The sequence below is a fragment of the Corvus kubaryi genome, unplaced genomic scaffold (genome assembly GCF_017639235.1).
Source record: "Corvus kubaryi isolate FWS band 111438036 unplaced genomic scaffold, C.kubaryi_AGA036_p1.0 76, whole genome shotgun sequence".
Lineage (NCBI taxonomy): Eukaryota > Metazoa > Chordata > Aves > Passeriformes > Corvidae > Corvus > Corvus kubaryi.
Genome location: NW_024582063.1, coordinates 1,327,529 through 1,347,776, shown reverse-complemented (window position 1 = coordinate 1,347,776; position 20,248 = coordinate 1,327,529). Strand labels below are relative to the sequence as shown.

At 49.1% G+C, this 20,248-nt stretch overlaps 2 protein-coding genes across 2 annotated transcripts in view; one reads left to right on the top strand and one right to left on the bottom strand.

Moving 5' to 3' along the window:
• The first annotated feature begins 11,312 nt into the window (after nt 1-11,312).
• On the top strand, nt 11,313-15,045 carry LOC121675820 (carbohydrate sulfotransferase 9-like). Its single transcript, XM_042051604.1, has 2 exons — nt 11,313-11,470; nt 12,894-15,045. Exons 1-2 carry the CDS (start codon nt 11,374-11,376, stop codon nt 13,691-13,693), a joined length of 897 nt encoding a protein of 298 aa, XP_041907538.1. The 5' UTR covers nt 11,313-11,373; the 3' UTR covers nt 13,694-15,045.
• Nucleotides 15,046-17,416: 2,371 nt separating this feature from the next.
• Nucleotides 17,417-20,248, bottom strand: part of XDH (xanthine dehydrogenase) — a 48,441-nt gene continuing 45,609 nt past the window's right edge. The window contains exons 35-37 of the mRNA XM_042051602.1: nt 19,525-19,713; nt 18,918-19,085; nt 17,417-18,170 (exon numbers count right to left, since the gene is read on the bottom strand). Coding sequence (XP_041907536.1) covers nt 18,120-18,170; nt 18,918-19,085; nt 19,525-19,713 — 408 coding nt within the window. The 3' untranslated portion in view covers nt 17,417-18,119. The remainder of the gene's footprint in view (nt 18,171-18,917; nt 19,086-19,524; nt 19,714-20,248) is intronic.

The following is a 20,248-nucleotide window of genomic DNA, read 5'->3' as shown; positions in this document are numbered from 1 at the left end:
ATATTTACTCCAAGCAAACGACCTTTCACAATATATTTTGCAGCCAAGGGCTCAGAGTGAAGCTTTGTTGCAGAAAAAAAAAGCAGACAGGAGGTAGGTTGAACACATATATACACACACACATATATATACACATATATAAAATGTCAGTGTGGTCAGCCAAGAGATCTGCACCTCATCATTCGTTTTACCCTGTGACTTTTCTGGATCCAGTTTAATTGCTCTTTGGAAGTCAAGCAAAAAGCCTTTTGGTCCAAGATCCAAAAGAGAAAAGTCTGAAATGAGCTGCCTGACAGAAATGCTGACAAAGTGCTATCAGGGCCACCTTCACTGTCCCTATGGGATTTGTCTCAGTGCCATCCTGCCCTGCAGAGCTGGTGAAGCTGGTGCAGCCCAGAGGAAAGCCCTGAGCGTGGCTTCAGCTGGCAAAGGCCTGAGATGTCGAAGAACAAAAGCGTGGCTGCGAAAGGGCTGCATTTGTTGTACAAATCACAGTGGCAATGACAACACACAGCCACAGCGCTCTTCTGGCAGTCGCTTTTCAGTGTTGGACTGCAGGAAAGGAAGAGGTTTGGGGATTGTGGCTTAGGGCTTGTTTCATTACTACAGACCCCAGAGAACTTTGTGAGGCAATGCTCAAATCCAGACCAGATGTGCCAGTTCATTCCTGGTGGGGAAGCAGACCCAAAGCTGGAAACTCAGGTAAGACAGACCCTCATGATGCATCAGTACATCTTGTGGTAAAACCTGGATGCAGAAATTTTGGTCAGAGAAAGGTCTGGGCTGGACATAGTTCAGTGAAGCTGACAGGGCAGTCAGAAACTGAAGAATTTGACTCAGAAATATGCTAAGGAGCCACATGAAGAAGAGGAAAAGGAACCTCTTTCTGCTTGCCCAGGGCACAGGCCTTGGCCACAGCACTTTATTTAAGCCACAGCACTTTATTTAAGCCACACTCATAGAGCTCACTGAGAGGAGAAAAGCCCCACAGCACAGCAGATCCCACTGAGAGCAGCCAGGGACAGCAGGATCCTTCTTGTTCACTGTCAGATTCTCAACCCAGGGAATGGCAGGAGCCAGCCATCAGGGGAGAAGCTCCAGGTTTAATTTTAGCCTGCACCCACAGAGCATATATTTCCCTTTTATTTTTATTCTGAACTTCATGTAAAAATAGGATTTCCTGCTGCCCGATAAGGGATTCCTGTTTTTGCGGCAGGTCTGCCTTCTTGGGAAGCTGGTGCCTATGGGGTTATGGATGGGCTCTTCAAAGCACAGCAGCCCAGCTGAGGGGATAGGGTGGATAACATTTGGGATTTACATTGTTCCTGCTCGCCTTCAGGGAAAAAAAAAAAAAGCAGCTGTGCCCCCCTCCTTCGATGAATCACCACCAAGTTTAGCATTCTGGAACTCTGTTTTGGAAAATCTCTATTTGCCTGCATATTTTTAGTAGGGGGGTTTGGGTTTGCATCCTTCCCAGGTAGATTTTTGTCAGTTTGCCAGGCTCCAGGGAGGCATATCCTGCTTTGTGAGCCTGGTCATCAACCAGGAGATAAATAACAGCACAGAACAGTCATTCCTCCCACCCTTCCCACTCCCCCATGACACAGCTCCCACATTCCCCAGCACACCCACGCTCCCCAACAGCCCCTGGAGATGCAGGGAGGAGCAGCACGTGTGGACCTGCCTCGAGGGGCTGCTCCCCACCTCTGCCTGTGCTCTGTCACAATTTCATGAGAGGCCGTTTGGAGCCCAAATGCCAATAATTGTCAGTCTCCTGTAACGCAAAGGCATGACTCTTAGCTGTGTCTACCCTGGGGGGGTACTCACACACCAAAAACTTACTCCAAAGCCACCAGGGTCACTAGCATCATTTATGAAAGGAAGAGCACTGGCAAGGGCTCTACTGCCCACCAGCTCTTATTTTCTCCTTGCCTGCTTTTCTCTGTGACCAGGGAAAAAGTCCTCAAGTGCTAAAAGGAGATGTGCCAAGAGGAACATGAAAAGGAATTCATGCATTCGCCTGGTGCTGAGCAGAAGTTTCCCTCAACCCCCAGCAAGCCGCTCCTCTTGGCAAGCGAGCAAAAGGGAGTGAGAGTTTTTCTTGAAAAAAGGAAAAGTGCATATTTTTTTCCTTTTAAGAATAAATCTTGATTCTCTCAGTGGGGCTGTGGATGTCAAAAATGTGGCTCCCAGGACTGAAAGCAGCTCTGGCTGTGGCCCATCCCCAAGACACCCTTTAACATTGCAGGGAGCTGTCAGAGAGGGGCAGGCTAGAGAGGCTTCCCTCCTCCTCCTCACATGGGTTTGGATCCAACAGGGCTGTTCTCAGGGACTTGACCTCACCATGTGAGCTTGGTTCCCAGGGACTTGACCTCACCATGACTCACAAAATCAGTCTGGGCAAGGACAGCCCAGTAAAGAAATGTCCCTTTAGGTCAGCCTGAGAAATACCCTGCTGCTATTGCCCAGGGCAGGGGGCAAGAGCTGTCTTCTCTGGGGAAACTCGAGTTGTCAGAATGGAAGGATGTGTTCTGCAACCATGGGAAGCTTCATGCTGACTCCTCCATAAAACAGGGAAAGTGCAACCACGGGTGTGACCCACACATGGACATCTTAGCCCAGCTCCCAGGCTCATTGCCACGGAGCCTGCAGCACTGTGGCGTGCATACAGAGCTTAGCTGGCGTTCTAAAAATTATTTGTCCTGGTACAAAAGTTGAAATATTTGACTTATATAAGACCAAGGGAATAGAAATGTTGAAGTACCAGAGAGCCACCACTGCATCACTTTTACTAATCAGTTGGAAAGGGAAATGTAAGCCTTCTAACAATGCATTAACAGCTGTTTCTCTTGTGGCAGTGCTCTACAGCCTGAGTTTCCAGCCCAGCACCCTACAGGCTGAACCTGCCAGGGACAGAGCTCTCTGAATTTATACCAGGGGTATTTATAGAGGCAGCTGGCACTGGCAGCTCTCTGGGGACACCACCATGGTCTTCTGCAAAGGGGCTGCTGGAGAAGCAGTAAGAGAGTGGGAATGTGCTGGAGCAACACCAAACCACCAGCCAAGATTCCAAAAAAAGCCTCAGGAGTACCCAAGAGCCAGGTCTCAGGGGGATTTCAGTGCTCTGCTCCAGTTAAACCCCATGGGCTGAGGCACCACTCCCACACTGATCCCAGCACTCAGGAGCTGACGAAAGTAATGTTTTAGAACCATAGGATCATCTATGTTGAAAAATACCTCTATGACATTGAGTCCTACAATTAATCTGCCACTGCGAAGGCCACCACTAAGCCACGTCCCGAAAGGTCACATCTACCTGGCATGGATTCTCCAGAACCTTCCCACCTCTTCCCTGCTGGCTTGCCCTCCCTCAGAGGCTGAAGCATGTGGTGGATGCCTTCCTGATGTTTTTTTTTTCCCAAGGGAGTCACCTTTCCATCATTCTTCTTTTTCTCCTTCTTCATCTTCACCAGGAGAATCAGCTGAGGATGCTCACCCAGGGTGCAACAACCAGATGGGGTCACAAGCTTCCAAAGGCAAAACCTGCTGCAAGGTCTTAGGTAAAAGTTAACAATGGTGCATCCGAAATCTGTTTCCAAAGAGCTCCCCAAATACATTTTGTTCCCACACCCTGCATTCAGAGGAAATAGGTGTAGGGTAAGATGAAGGCTCATAGATGCAGGGGTGAAAGAGCTGTTCACCCCTCCTGGGTCTTTCCTTCAGGCACAGAGATCCCTGGTCCTCCATTTCATGGCTTTCCTGGCCTGTCAGCTCAGAGTTTCATTGCCTGCTTTTGAATTCAGCACTCAGGGCAGGTGGAGCACCAGAGCATGACTTTTAACAGCTGCTGCATTTTAAGCCCTGGATTAGGACATGGAGATGAAATCCTTTGGGCTTTTTCAGACCAAAACTGCCTCAATTCCCAGATCTGCTGCTTCTTTCATTGTGGCTATATGTGAAATGATGGTGATTTGCTTGTTTGCAAATTTTTTCTTCTCAAGTAGTTTTTCAGGCCTTTTCATTCGTAACATCGTGGTTTTGCTCTGTGGAAGTGTGGTGCTGCAGGTGACAAGACGCTGCTTCCCTCGTCTCCAGCCTGTTTGGAAATATTTAAATCAAATGAACCTCAGTATGTATGGGGAGACAAACATCAGAGAGGAGAGGCTTGGGACTGGTTATTTCCACAGAATGAAAATAGATGCAGAAATGCCCAATTTACAGACAGGCAAGATTTACCAATAGAAGTAAAATAATGGGAGGAGAAGGCCATTTTTGGCTGCATTTGCCAACTTTGAATGAAGGAGGAAAGCCACTTCCCCTCTTACTTCTTTCAAAAACTCTAGGGGGAAAAAAACAATAGGAAGAGAAGTTTCTCTTTTCTTCACTTTTAGGTAAAGTGCTGAGCACTTTAGGTAAAAATAACCCTGAGAAAATTTTAAAAAAGAAAAATTCTGACCAATTTTGACATCAAGAAAGGGGGTGTTGGACCCAGCTGGAGGTACAGGCTACAGTGGAGCTGCGAGTTCCTGGCGCTTTCTCACAGCACCTGCCCCAGGGTGAAGCCAGCAGAGCCACCCCAGGAGCTGCCAAGGCTCTGTGAGCCAAGAAAATTCCTCTTCCCTGACCTGCTGCAGGGCCATAGTGCCTCGAGTTCACTTCCCATTCTTCCCATTGCCTGACCGCTCCCTGTGGGACAGGCAGGTGGTGCTTTCTGAAAGCGAGTGATTTAAAAATAAATTTTAGAAAAGAAGAAAACTGTTTTGGGGTAGTTTTTGGAACCTGCATGTTGTGACTTGCCATGATGGGCTGCCCAGCTCCCGTGAAAACACCTCAGGGTATGCATTTGGTTTGCAGGAGAGGGTTGGAATAGAGGAGATGAGGGCAGAGTATCCCTCAGCTCCATGCAGCTGGACAATGGCAGGAAGCTCCAAAACCCACGAGACCCAGCCCCAGGACAAGGGGGACGCTGCGTGTGGTGTAGCCCAAATGAATCCAGTGCTCACTTGTGCTCAGAAAAGGCTCGTGTTGAGGGAGGACACTCTGCCAGTCCCAGGATGGGGCTGGACACTGATCCTCACTGGCTCAGCCCCAGAGTTGCTGTCAGTCCTGTTTGCAGCTGCTAAATCCCATTCATTGCAGGGAGGTGAGAGGGAGCCAGAACAGATGGGGACACACAGGCACGACCAGCTGGGTGTCCTTGGGGGGGTTAGGCACCTGATGCCCTGGTTAGGGACGGTGGGAGCTGAGCAGAGGCAGCCCAAAGCCCTGCAGCCAAACCCCAGTGCCTCCTGTCTTTCCCCCATGCCGTGCCATGCCAGAAGGGCTGAGCTTCTGGGAAGAACACAGGAAAGCAGAATTTCAGTTTGTGGTTCACATCCCACAGACTCCAAAAACAACTTGCAGGATGGGAAGTCTGATGAGGCTACCTCCCAGTGTCCACAGCTCCACATCCCAGTGGGAGAGAAGGAGGCAGCAACATGGGGCTGGCACTGGGGACCAAGCTCTGCCCTTCCTGTGCATCTGGTCCCAGCCTAATGCCACCAACAGAGAAAAACCAGGCAATGCCCCTGCCATGCCCTCCCCATCTGGGCCACAGTGCCAAGGCCATCCCACACATCCCAGAAGTGGCATCAAGAGGCTTCTGGCAGCCATGCCAGGAGACCATTTGTCCCACACCATCTCTCCCCAGGAGAAGTAGTAGATGTGTCATTTTCCTTTCACAGGACACGAGCAGCCTTATCCAAATATAAACAACCTGGGAGTATTTGCCGGCTTATTGTCTGGACAAAAAAGTAAAACAAACAGACCTTAAACTCTTTTCCCCCTGCCACTTCTGGTGCAGAGTCAGGGCTGTAGGCTCCAGAGTTCCCGAAAACATTGTTCATCAGAAATAGCATCCTACTAAATCAGGTGTGGAGGTAGCCCCAGCAAGCCATGCTGCCACCTCCTCCTCCACAAGTCGCTGAAAAACCAGTCAAGAGATCTCTGAATATTTAAAGAGCTGCTGTATGAATAATGGAAACAACCAGCAACTAAGAAAATGCGATAGCCTGCAGTGTCACGGGGCAGAGCTCCCTTGGGAGAGGCCAGGAACAGCGGGCAGATGTCTGGATGCACCCTCAGACAAGTTCAGCTTTCAGGAGCATCAGCAAAAGCCAGTCCCTGGCTCAAAATCTGCCTGAGAATCCATCCCCCCATGTCCAGCAACAGACACATGTGAGAGCTTTCCTCATGTGACCAGGCAGCAGCACAAAAATTTACACAAAAAGGGGAAAACGCTGCTGTAGCAATGCAAAAGTGCTTCTCCCCCAGAGAAGAGGGCAGGAACAGGGTGTGAAGCCTGGCAAAGCCATTTTGCAGTGAGAGAGTGGAGGCTCAGGAACAGAGGACCCACAGGAGACACAAGCCCAAATCCCATGAGATCTCCTCTTCCTTTGCCCATCTCCTCCCAACCCACACCTCTCCTTCCCATCAGGGACTGCAGCAGGAGATCAAAGTCTGGTTCCAGTGAGTGATGTTTTACAACAGAGGTTTTCTTCCCACCATCCTGTTTTTCACTACCAGCAGCTCTTTTTCAGGAAATTCTGAGAGGTTTCAGACCCCAATCTCCTCTGTGCTGTCCCAAGCAATGCTGCTCTGGCCACCCAAGTAAAACTCTCCCATCTCTGTGAAGTTGTGCGCCAAGCAGAGGCTTTGTCCCCATGTTGGGGGTGGTAGCGAAGCGGCTCCTGAGAACTCTTTCAGGATCCCTCTCTTACTCAGGTCCCAAAGGGAAGAACAGTCCAAAGAGCAGAGGTGTCTGCATGAAACAAAATTCACATTAAGAAATAAATGAGAAAGAAAAGCTGAAGGACTAGATTTTCCAAATTACCACACATCCAGAGGCCTTGCCTGGTTTGTCTGGGAGCACTTTGGGTTTCTCTGATGTGGCGCTAAAGAGAGAGGAAGGCCAGGAGGAGCTTGGGACACAAAGCAAGACTGAGATCTGCTTGGAGAAACACTCGGTGGTAAAAGGTCCTGTGCTGTTCAGGTGGCACCACAAAGCTCCATGAGGAGATGCTGGGATGGAGGCGGTGGCTGCTGGTCCCACGGCAGGTGATGGGATGGAGGTGATGGGATGGATGGCTGCTGGTCCCATGGCAAGTGATGAGATGGAGGTGATGGGATGGAGGTGATGGGATGGATGGCTGCTGGTCCCATGGCAAGTGATGAGATGGAGGTGATGGGATGGATGGCTGCTGGTCCCATGGCAAGTGATGAGATGGAGGTGATGGGATGGAGGTGATGGGATGGATGGCTGCTGGTCCCATGGCAAGTGATGAGATGGAGGCGATGGGATGGAGGTGATGGCTGCTGGTCCCATGGCAGGTGATGGGATAGAGGCAATGAGATGGATGGCTGTTGGTCCCATGGCAGATGATAGGATGGAGGTGATGGCCACCTTGATGATGATGAGCATCCTTCCCCTGCACACATGGATCCAGACATGTGCTATTTTTCCATGGGATTCCCATCTGCAACTGCAGAGAGATAATGGCTGTAATCCCCATATTTTTTTTAAAGTTGAGTCTCATTCAGTCCTTTGGCTCCCCCTTCCAGGAAAATGCCCTTATCCTTAATAAAGCAGGGAGAGAGAGGTCCTCTGGATGGGCACATGGCAGAGGCTGCACTGCTGCCTCGTCCTCTCTTCACCACCGTTATGTGCTCTGGTTGATGTGGGCCTGGCTGAGACAATGCAAAGTTTAACAGCTTATGGAGTAATTAAGCAAAGCCTCTCAATATAGCATCACTAATTAGACAAATCCTCCCTAAACTACCAGTAGTTCACCCTGTAAAATCCTCGTGTAATAGCCTTAGAAAACAATGACACTCAGCGCTGGCATTCGGCCACACAGCTCAATGGCAATTCCAAAAGCACTTTGGATGTTCATGAGTCTTTTTTAAAAAAAAAAAAACAACAAACCAAATCTAACATGTACATTTCCCCCAATGACTCTGCTCCGGGGCGTATTAAAAGCAGCACCTTGACTCAGCCTGCCACATAAACATCCTGCTGCCCCCGGACAGCCCAATACTGTCTTCCTCCCAGGATGAGGAGCTGAATAAGAAGTGACAATCACAGCTCCTGCCCGCAGGAAAACAGGAAGCACCAGAGTTGTACAAGCACTCCAAACATTGTCCTACCTGCTCCACTCCTTGGGTGCAATGGGAACTTGCTTTTCTTTCCTTTCCTATCAGCATTGCATAACTATTTCTGGTCCAGTGCTGCTCAGTCCCAGGATACTGCTGCGTGGGGCGGTCCCTGTGGCCTCTGGCTTCTCCCTGCCTGCCCAAAGCCAGCCTGGCGCTCCCTGTCCAATGCCCAAGGACAAATGTCCACCTTCCTAACCCACTGCTAACACTGGCAGCGCTGAATGCAAGCGCTGGAGGAGAAGGAGATGGACTCAGGGTGCTGGGCAGATTGGCTCACCCACATCTGGCAGGAGCTACAGTGAAGAAAATCCCAAATCCCACCAGAAAGCAGCTGAGTTGGCCAAATTTGGAAATGATCATGAGACTGAAGGAGCTGATGCTTACACACAGGCTCCAGCTCATGCACTAAAGTGCTAAACCTTGTCCCTGAGAATAAGGTAGCCTTGTGGGTGGGTGATGGGGTGTGTGCCCCACCCTCAAAGCAAGCTGGGCAGCCAAGGTTCTCCACAGGCACACAGAGAGGAGCTCTGGGAATCCAGCGATGCGATGGAGAAGAGGCCACAAAAACCCACTCACACCCTTGACTTTTTGGGTTGATTTCAAGGAATCCTTCCCCACTCAGTGCAATGCATCCCCAGCAAGCAGCCTGGCAGCCCTGCTCTCAGAACCATCCTTCCCAAAGACCAGAGACTTTTCACATTAAATGATGCTCTGGGAGCAGGGAAGCTTGCTCCTCCTCCAACTGCTCCCATGTTTCTGCGAGAGATGGGCCCAAACTGGCTTGTGAGACACAGATGTCATATGCAAGTTTCCAAACAAGAAGAGGGATAAGAAAGTTTCCTCTCCGCTTTTCCTTTCCTCACAATGTAAAAACATCCCTCACCAAATGAGGCAGTGTTTGCCATCACTTTGCAAAGTTCACATTCCCACAAGGCAGGCACGAGGAGGAACAAGGGGGGGGAACCATCACATCAGTGCCTGCAGGTCATGGTCACACAAGACAATACTTTGCAAAATTTGGAAGTGGGAGGAATGTGGGAAGGCTGAAGAGGAGGATGTTTATTAACATATAAGAATATCTCCAAAGGGTTTGTGTCCTGTGAGGAGAAAAAGGGAGGCCAAGGCAATGTTGTTCAAGATATTGGTGGGTGAAAATCTGGAAATCCTTATTCAGGCAATCCTACTGCTGGTGTAAAAAAAAAAGGGCTTTTTCTCATATTCATGGTAGGGAGGGTTTTCCTAAATTACGGGAAGCTTCATATGAATTGCCCAACTAATTCCCTTGTGCAACTGCATTAAGCAGTAGGATGTGAATGTATTTCCACGCCTGACTCAGCCTCTGTGCCCAAAAAGGCTGCTGTCTCCTTACAAGTGTATAGCAGGAAGCCTTTCAGTCCAAGAACTGCAGTCTCAGCCTTGCTGGCTGTTGCTAAGCGGTGAATGGAAGGCAAACAGGGGAAACCCAGCAGTGAGTTTCAGTGTCTACAGATACTTGAGAAAACTTCTCAGCACCAAAAAAAATTAAACGGAAATCCCAGGGGGCAAGAAAAAAATTAATTTAAAAATCACCATTTAAATGGCAGATACAAGTTAGAAGAGAGAGAGATGAAACCCTGATGTAACTTGGTTAGTTCTGTTTCCTTGCAATGCAAAGCTAATGGGGCTTTCTGCTATTTCTTTCTGCCCTTCAGACAGAGAATGTCACTTTGCTTTCACTTTATGACTGTAAATAAAAATCAGCTGCATTTCTCCCTACCCACTGCAGTTGCACTTCGGCTCACTGGGGTTGTGGTTGGGACAGTCCCTGCTGAACTGAATTTCAGTGCAGGAAGGCACATGCTGCTGCTGCTGCCTCCTACACCAAGAGCACTTGCAGAACTCCTTCTGCCCTTCTATTTGTTAATCTCACCGCAGTCTCTTGATCAAAAGGACCTCCTTGCACTGGAGCTGGCTCTGCTGGCAGCTGGGCGGGCTTTGGCTGCAGCTCCGGTGTGTGGCCAGGCCGCAGGTGAGGCTGCCCAAGAGCAGCTCTGGGAGCTGGGGAGGAGAAGCACTGCTGAGCACCAGTTTGGTCACCCTAACACCTGTCGGGCTGGGAGGAGCAAGATCAGCACTGCAGCTGAAAGGAAAACGAGAGTCTTCTGCTGGGAAGGGAAGCAAAGTGCGGCCATTCACTCCTGCCCCGGCATATCCTCAGCTCCTGGCTGTACCGGGCTTCTCCCAGGTTTGGGGGGCAGGTTGCAGGGACACATGCAGCGGGGTCTAGCCACAAGACCTGGAGGAAACCTCTCCTCCTCGCTGTAGAAAGGCTTTAAAAGGCACAAATGAGGCCACAGCAGCTGCGAAGTTCATCCCCTAAGCCGCAGTGGGGAAGGGCTGACAGCGCCCACATCCCTCGCCTCCACCAGCGGTGGGCAGGGCTTCCTCGGGCACAGAGCACCCTCTGCTGGGAAAGCCACGGTTGTCCAGAGAACAGCAAATCCACCCGTGGCACAGCCCTCAAGAACTCCTGGGAGGTGGGTTTCCGTCACACGGGGTGGCTCCTTGGGGAAGGGGAGGAGCAGCACATCTGCCTGCCTGCATGGGAGCACACCCCGTTTTTTTGGGCCTCTGCGCTGCCTGGTGCCTCTGCAGCAGTTGCAGATTTTAAAGAGCAAAAGGACCCAAGCCGCAGTTCCGTGCTTCCAGTGGACCTGCCACATGACACTGGCTGTGCCCTGTCACCGTGTCACCTCCCCTGCCACAGCTTCTAGCCTAAAAGACCTCCCAGCACCACAGAGGCAGGACCCATGGCCCAGCACCTGCTTGTTCAGCCTCACTGAGTGCCAAAAACAGGGAGTATCAGGGGACCAGGGACATCTTTCCCCACGTGGCTCTGCAGGACCCTGCAGAGGAGCAGGGACGCAGGACTTGTTCCTCATAGGGAGCACTGTCACCCGACACGGCACAGACACTGAATAAAAAGGCAGATTCTGCCTCAAAATCTCACACTGTAAGCGCAGGCAGGAGGCACCCACTGTGCCTCAGGCCATTTCCCTGCCCCCAGCCGAGCTGCTGCCCAAACAGTACTTTAACCCAGCTCTGGCTGGGTGTGTTTAAGTAAACACAGGAGGTTCCCCAACACCCTTCCTTCGGGTCCCAAGTTGCTCACCAGCACTCGGCACCCAGCACACCCCAGAAATGCGCTTCCTTCCCCGCCTCGGCCTCTTGGCTGCCCTGGCCATCACCGCCTTCCTGAGCTGGAGGCTGCTTCAGACCCCAGCCCACAGCCAAGGAGGTAAGGCCTGGCCACCACGGCGATTCTGTGCCGCGGGGGAAGTGACCTGGAGCTTCTTCCAGAGGGTCTTGGTGGGCAAATGCCTACAGGACATAAAACACCCTTTGCACAGTGTTGGTGGAGAAAGCCCTTGCTGTGGGGCCCTGCAGCTGTATGTCCTTAGTGGGGTCATTGATCTCAGGTGTGGTGGGGAAAACAGGTGTCAGGCTGCTGGAGGTGATCCCCAAATCTTTGCTAGGACAGTGAAATGCTGTTGGGAAGGTGGGAGGGAGCAGGGGCAGGGGGGTTGACGATTATTGCATTTCTTGCCTTAAAAATGCATCCCTCCGCTCCAGTTCCCATCGTTCCAGGGCAAAGTCGTCACTAGATTTTGCAGACATTGTCATTCTGGGGCTGAGTGAGTTAAAGAACCGCTCAGGATAGCTTCAGGCACCACTGTGTTTCTTCCTGTGTTCCTGATGTCCTTTGCCTAATTTTAACTGTGCTTCTCTGCCCTGTACAAGAACCTCCCCAAATATTTAACTTCCTGTGGACCCAGAACAAATCATCAAACTGTCTCCCCAAGGCTGCCAAATGTCTGCACTGAGCAGATGAGGCAGATGTGCTGCTGCTAAAGAAAATAAACTAACAAGGCAGGCATTAATCTTCCACATTCAAACCTACTATGGCCTTTTCACATCAAAAATAAGAAGACAGAAAAAAGCAAAGCTGAAATTTGAGAAATTAGTCAGACTCTCATAGAGTCTTTGCATTTGCTTTTGCCTTTGATATTTGCTTTTTTGTCATCTCACTTCTATTTGCTTTTTGCTTTTTATTTGCTTTTGCCTTTTTATCTACAAGAGAAAAAATTTACATATGGGGGTGATGCAAGAAGTGATGTCATTTGGATCCCTAAGTCACCCTGAGCCAACAAGAATAATCCTTTACTTTCAGATGTATTTGATAGCTGATATCAATCCATTAACAGATGCAAAAGGGTTTGCAGGATAGCGTGTATTTGTAGCTACAAACTTAATTTATTACTGCCTGGTCTCAAAATATTTTTTACTCTTTGGTAAACTCACCTCTGAGATGTTCAGTTGCAAGCAAGGAGTTAAAAGCAAAAATTAGGATTTAGTGGAGAACAGGGCCTGTGGAATAAATCTATGGTTGAGATCAGTCCTCAGACATGGTGATTTGGGGAAAGGGGGTCTGAGTGTCCATAATGTCATGTGTTCATGGGGACAGAAACCCGTTTCCCAGCAAAGCCAAACTCTTTGCCAGACAGGGGTGGTCTACCCCTCTCCTACCCATATTTGTCCACATTATATCCTTTCCACACTGGAATAACTGGAGAAGAGCCTGCTACGATACCCTGTGCTGAAGGTCCTACTTAGGGCACTGTGTTCTTTCTTCACCCCCATCTCCAAATGGTGTTTCCCAGATGACTTGGCCCCCAAGGCAAAGAAGGGCTTCACTTTGCCACTGGACACCTTCCTTCACGTCCAGCAGATCAGGAAGAGGAGACTGAGAACTTTCTGCAGCCGAACAGGCAAAGTCACCACGCTGCTGAGCAGCCAGGTCAAGAGAGCCTCCCTGCTCCCAAGTCTGAGGGTGAACACCAAGCTGGACCTCCTGTACTGCCAAGTGCCATCAACAGGGGTGGAGGAATGGCAGCAGCTTCTGCAGAAGCTAGAGGAGGCCAATGTGACGCTGCCAGCGCCAGTCCCCTACCGCCGGCTACATGCTAAGGAGACACAGCTGAGCAAGTTCAAGCAGATGGAGATAAAGGCCATGCTGGGGTCTTACACCAAAGTGCTCTTTATCAGGGACCCTTTCCACAGGCTGATCGCCACATTCCTGCGAGGCATGGGCAGCAGCCCATCCTTCAGCAGCTTCATCCAGGAAGTCCTAGACAGTGAAATGCACAGTGGCAGCATGGCTTGGAAACCACTGGTCAGCCTGTGCCAGCCCTGCCTCATCCAGTATGACTACGTGGTGATGTTTGGCTTCCTCAGGCAGGAACTGGACCACCTGCTGCAGCGGGCTGGGCTGCCTGCAGGCAGCCTCCTCCCCGAGCTCACTGACAGCCAAGTGCAGCAGACCTACAGGTGGTTGTCAGAGCAGCTGTTCAGCGAGCTGTCTGCCCAGCAGAAGAAGCAGCTGTCTCATTTCTACCGTGGGGACCTTGCAGCTTTCCTGTTTCCTAGCAGTTTCCTGTCAGAGCACCCCATCACCGCATAGACCTGGGAGAAATAGCCTGCATGGAGGAACTGCTTCAGGGAGCACTAATCCAAAAGCAAGTGCTTCAAGATACTGACAGGCTTTTGCTTCCCAGCTGCTTGCAGTGAGGTTTTCCATGTCACAGCCCAAAAGACTCATCAGAGAGCCAAGACAGACCACTGCCGGGGACAGGGGATCAAGATGGTTGAATCATATTTAAACATAAGAAGACATATTGTGTTTAAACATATCCTGGTCAGAGCAGGCACTAGGGAAACTTGTGGCACTGGAACTTGGAAAACTGCATGAACTGAATTGTGATGGGTTAAACTGAGCAGTTTGGGGTGGGGTGGAGTGGACCTGCTGCAAACCACAGTAGCATCACCTGTGCTGTGCCCACACTGACATTTCCTATTCTGGGCTCCATGTTGGTCCAAGAGGTTTGGCAATGGCTTCTTCATGACAAGTCTCCTGACACAGGTACAAGGAGCACTCCCAAAGGAGCATATCACCTGGAGGCTGAGATCTGACACAGGGTGGCACACCCTCCTGGGGAACCACTGGCAGTGTTCCCAGTCTTTTCATGCTCAGGGAAGGTCAGGCCTGGCCCATTGCTTGGTCTTATCTGTTCTGTGTGAATTGTTCCTGTTTTACAGCCTCATCTCCCACGTGTTTGGGCTCAAGTGGGCCCTGGCAATGGGATCCGATGCTTGCTCCATTCACAGGTTTAGAGTTTGCCTCCCCTCCTTCCAGGGCTGACTCCAATGGGCCAAGGCCAGCTTTCAGCTCAGTGCACTAGCCCTGAGACAAGGAAGTGTCAGTGTGGACCAGGTACCACCCACAGCATCAGACAGACTGCCTTCCACCTTGTATCGGCAACTGCTGGGCCCTGTGGAGGCAGCTAGAAGCATCAGAATGCACCACTGTGCTGCAATGGAAAACAGGATGTGGCTACTACAAGCTCCTGCTGGCAGAGAAGCGTGAGGACTGACTCTGCTTTCTTTTGGACTTGGCTGCCAGCGTGGCCAGACAGAGGCCCAGTCTCTCCAGCTGGCTCGCTGCTTCATCCAGCTGGGCAGCCCAGAGCAACCACCCGCCCTCTCCCAGCTTTGGTCACTGAGCTGATCTGACTCACAGCCCCTGGGAAGGGTCCATCTTCATCAAACAAACACAAGGATGAGCTGAATTTGTCTAGATTTCAAATCCTGACAGACTCTTACCATAGCATACTTGTTTCCAGAGTATTTAGCAGCTTTATTTTGCAATGTTGTGACATTCACAGAGAATTCCACATACATTCATGATTCCATTTTGACAATGCTCATTAAAGAATGATGGTGAAAACTGTTGAGTTAGAACTGACCTAAAACAATTACCAGAACCTTGGCCTCCCTCTCTCACAGAAGGCCATGCAACTAATGGCATTAAGACATCGGATCAGCTGGGCTCCTTTCACACTCCCACAAACCCTCCAGCTGCAGTAATTACTATTTAAGTGCCGTTATTGTGCGCAGTACTTTACAGTCTAGCAAGATGGCATAGTTCCTCTTCTGAGGATAGACTTCTGGAAGTAGAAAAGCAGCAAATTTCCAATTATATGTCATTAGAGTTTTGCATCCATGCTCTATTTCACTGGAAAGTACTAGAAAAGGAACATTTTTCTCTTCATGAGTAGCTTTCCCTCCAGTGATGGAGAGCTGAGACCCCACACAGCAAGATGTGTGTGAGGAGATGGGACACAGCACCTGACAGGGGACAGTGCTGTGCACTCAGGGCAGGAGAGCTGCTCCCCCACAGCTTTGTAGTGCAGAGCACACCTCAAGTCAGCAATCTTGTCTTCCAGCCAGCCTCCCCAGCAGGTCCCAGTCCTTTCCTAAGGTGCCTGCCATTTAGTTCCACGGGAAAGCAATGTATGAAATGTTCAGACATTGAGAGGTGACACGGAAACTTCAGCTTCGTCTTCCTTAGAGTCCCACAGCATAGGCAGGTATTACAATGATCTTTCTGCAAATTCCTATTAGCCTCCAAGCTTCCCTTTTCCCTACACCCTCAAAACCAGTGTTTTGCAACCCTGGTTTTATACCATTGCCCTCCCCATGGGTTTGATATAATTAACATCCAATTCCAGTGCACCCCAAAAGGAAGGTGTTCCCTCCCTCCATCAGCTGAGCAAGGGAATCAAGAGGGCCCCAAGCTGGGCTGGGCGTGAGGGCCAGGGCTGGTGCCTGGAAGAGAGTGGCTCACTGGTGCTGCAGCAAAACTGGCCCTACAGGTCTGCTCTGAACAGCCTGCTCTGACCACTGCATGTACACAAAACTTGGCAAATACACTTCCAATTAACTCACAAAGCAAATAGCAAAACAGAGACTTGATACATCTAATTTAAAAAAATTTCACCTGACCAGGCAGTCACTGCGACTGTGTGAGATACTCACAAACCCATCATGAAATGATGAAAATTCCAGAACCAGGGGGAGAAAGAGCACCTACTCATCCTGCTGGTGACATCCCACCATGTCCCAGGACTCTCACAGGCAGCAGGCCTATCGTGAACAGTTGCCACTTTCCCGTGGAACAACACTGGGAGCTCCTTGATATCCCACTCTGTCTGTGTTTCCCCATGCTCTGCATTAACACACATTACCTTTGTATTTCTCACCCTGATCTGAGTGAGCATGTCCAGCAATCTCACGAGGTGGAATTCACAGAAACAGAGCTGATACCAATCTACCTTACAGACTTTGTGTTTTGCATCCCTCCCTGGTCACCCATGAATGTGGATACACAGGCTCCAATAGCTGTTCTTTCACATAAATTATCACGTTTTCTTCTCTGAGAGGTTTTTTACATATTACCGACTTTCAGGAGAAAACAAAAACGTGTTCTTGCCCAGTACCTCAGAGCTTAAGAAACACCAATATCGTATTTCAATTAGTAAAACAATTACATAGCAAGCTCAACAGGCACAAAATACTTCCTGCAACTCACATACACAAATTCCCTTCTTCTAGATGGTAGATCCATAACATTTAAGTTGAGAAATAAACCTACACCTTTCCAAGCAGTATACCCTGGAGTGCTTAAAAAAATTTCACACTGAAGCAGGAGGCCAACTTTTAGAAGTTTGTATGTGAGCAAAATTTTATATAAGGACTTACATCCTCTTGCACCGTATTTTTTGATGGCCCTGGGAGTGCAAAGAGAAAAAGGACATTTTAATAAAGCTGTGGGCCAGAGAAACAGATAAAAGTTTGCAAATGATAAGCAGGCACAGTACATGGCTGACACCATCTAGAGATAACATGGTGCTCCAGTGTTGAATCTAACAGTGACAAAACCTGTCGGGAGGGATGCCCAGCACTAAATCCAACATGAAAAATATATTCAATCCAAGTGACACCAGTCAGCACATTTTTTAGACAAGCAGTCCCTGTGGCAAAATGTACCCATTCTCTTACATTCAGCAAAACTAAGAATTCTCTTGGAAAGAAGGCAAGGCCATGACAGCAAGGGATTGATCCTAGAGGGCACCCAGAGCCAGCTAATCCCCAGCTGTGTCCAACCTCCTTGTACCCCTTGCCAAGGCTGGTATAAATTGCCTTGGGAAAATCGATAAGCAAATTTCTCTGTTACTCCAAGGTCTCTGATGTCCTTTCTTATTTAAAGGATGGGGAAAGATGCGAAGGTGTGGGATGGGAAAAGAGTGGGTCAAACAAAGCAGCATCTTGCTGGAAGTCCTCTTGGTATATTTAGTTTTTATCTTTAATCAGAGAAGACAAGGTAGCTCTTGAACTAAGATCTCGTTAAAGCCCAGGTGCGGACAAAGCAACAGTCATTGAACTTGGCGTAAATCAGTTATTGGTCACATTTTAGCCTTTTCCTCTGGAACACTTTTGTTACACAGGTAAGACCATCTTCATTAGCCAACATCAAAAGTCCTGCTCATCTCCCTCTAGGATGTACCTGGCGTTGTGTGCAGAGGGGACACGGCAGGGTCCAGCCCTCAGCACCTCTTACACCTTCCCCATCTTAGCTAGAGGGCTCTGTGTCTGGGCTCAACACATTTAAGTCCTTTTTGGCATAGCATCACAAGGTGATACATCTTTTCCCTTTAGATGGAAAAAGAAGAAACAACCACCTTGCTATTTCACATTGGCTGTTAAGAAGCGTCCTTGCAGCAATTTTATAGGAAACCTATAAGATTTTTCAATTACACCTGGATAACATCACCTTCCACTTCATTTGAATTTACATCACAGCTATAATCTGGCAGCAATTCCCTCTCGCAGAGAAAACAATGATTGGACAATTAAATGTGAAAGCTCCATGAACCAGTGGGTGAGCCACATGAACACAGATATTTTTTTTCTCCATTATAGTCCTGCTGCCTTGTGGTTCCTCTGGTGTAAGCTCAGTTTCAGCAGAGTTTGCTCCTCAAACTTTCCTCTTACACACGCACACACCATGGCTTAAAGGTCCCTGGCTCAGCAGAAGGGCACTGTAAAGAGAAAAAAATAATTGAATTAGCAACAAATGAGGGTCCTGTCCAGGGTTCAGCATGTCCCACCGTGCTGCTTTTGAGGTGGGGGACTTTGTACATGTGATGATAGGAGCTCCTATCCCAGTTTTTCCAAACACAGAGATGTTTGTCTCGTGGCACTTCTGATAGAGGCCTGATGGTCAACTCTTACAGAGCCCTGTGACAACACTATGATAGAGGAGGAGCCCATGAGGAGCCAATGACAGGGATAACTCCTGCACTCCTTCAGTACAAGTCCACAGCCTCTAAGGAGACTCCTGTGGCCATAACATTGAGAAGAAAGGAGTATTTGAAGGACTGCCTTTCTCTCCCTCCCTTTCTGAGGGACACCACTAAATCACAGCATGGCCCTCACCATATGTGATGATTCTTTGAGAGATGATAGTCAGGAGCATCAGGACAAGCAGTCAGTGCCTTTGTTCCACAGACAACACTTGGAGAATGGAATGGACTGAATTTCAAAGGTACTGCACAGCAGCCCTTCCTGCAGTGGGAGCCTTAGCAGTACTGGGCTGCGGATTTGGCTCTCAGCTGGTGGCAGGTTAAATGAAGGGTAACACCCACAAAACAAAACCCATCTAGTGAAGCAGGGACACAGCCTCCCCATCCTGCCCTAATCCCAGCCCCGGGCCCCTGTGACTTCCAGGCACACTCCCCGTGGGACAGGCTGGCCAGGGAGCAGACTGTGAGACCAGGGGCTGTTACCATTTTGGTGAAGATGTCCACGCAAGCATTGCGGATCCTCTCTGGGGTGGCAGGGCTGTCCAGCCTGAATGCCTCCGTCAGACCAGAGTCCTTCCTTGCTGAGTAGATGGCATCTTTAATGGCATAAAACACTGAGGCAGACAGGAACAGAGGTGGCTCTCCCACAGCCTAGACAGAGCACAAGCAAGAGTGAGGCTTTGCCTTCCAGATGGGAACCTCAGTCTACCAGATGTGCTCAGTGAGGAAACATGAAGCTAAAAGAGCTTCCAGTGTGCCAGGTGGGAACAGTGAGGAAAGACTGAGCTAAAACAACCCTCAGTCCAATTAAAGAAGAAACAGGAAGAAAACACAAGCTTTCTGACACAGCAAAGCCACTTCATTTCTGTCTAATGGACAATCACTGCAGCAATGTGCAGGTTATTTCAGTTCTTCCTAACTAGAAAGGATAGTACACACATTTCTGATAAGAAACAGAAAAACATCCTGCCATCAGAGTAACCACAGCATAATGAGATGAACTGTTTAGACACACAGAATCATTACTTCATCCCACTCAGCTTCGCAGTGTTATGGGACAGTAAGAGGCAAACAGATGTCACAGGCGTACCTTGGATGAGTAAACTGCCTTGCTATTGGGGCAGTCCCGGAGAAGAGACACATAGAATTCTGTTGGGATGTCTCCAAATGCCGGGATTTTGTACATGCCAGGCCCTCGAGTGTACAAGTTCCCTTCAGGAGAGTAGCGCAGCTCCTCCATGGTGAAGAGCCCAATGCCCTGGACAAATGCTCCTTCTATCTACAAACACATCCAAACAAGGTTACATTCCCTTTGTTGTTGTTCTTCCCTGCACAAGGACAAACAGTTATGACATCCACCAGGGTTTTCAACCCTCCCCACCTGAGTCAGATCCTGCTTTTTATCTCTAAGTCCTTGTCCCTTCTGCTGGGTACAATCTTTGCACAATCCCTGTGTTCCCACATAAATGTGGCTGCATTTCCCTGGGAGGTGAAGCAATTTACAAATACATGCAAACAGATTTTCTGTAAACACAGGACAGGAATTTTCTAATGAAGCAACAGAAAAAAAATAAAAATCAGTTATAAAATACTGATTTCTTCCCAGGCAGGTGAACACTGAATGAGTTGAACCTGATAATTCAAAGGACAAGTAGACTAAAAGGACTAAAGATGAAACATCTGAAGACAAACTATTTCATGCTTTCTATTTCAGTATAAACTATTTCTGAAGTGCTGCTAAGTATTATCAGGTCACCAGCACAGACACCTGCAAAAACACTCCCATATCAATTTAAGTACTAAAAAACTTCTTC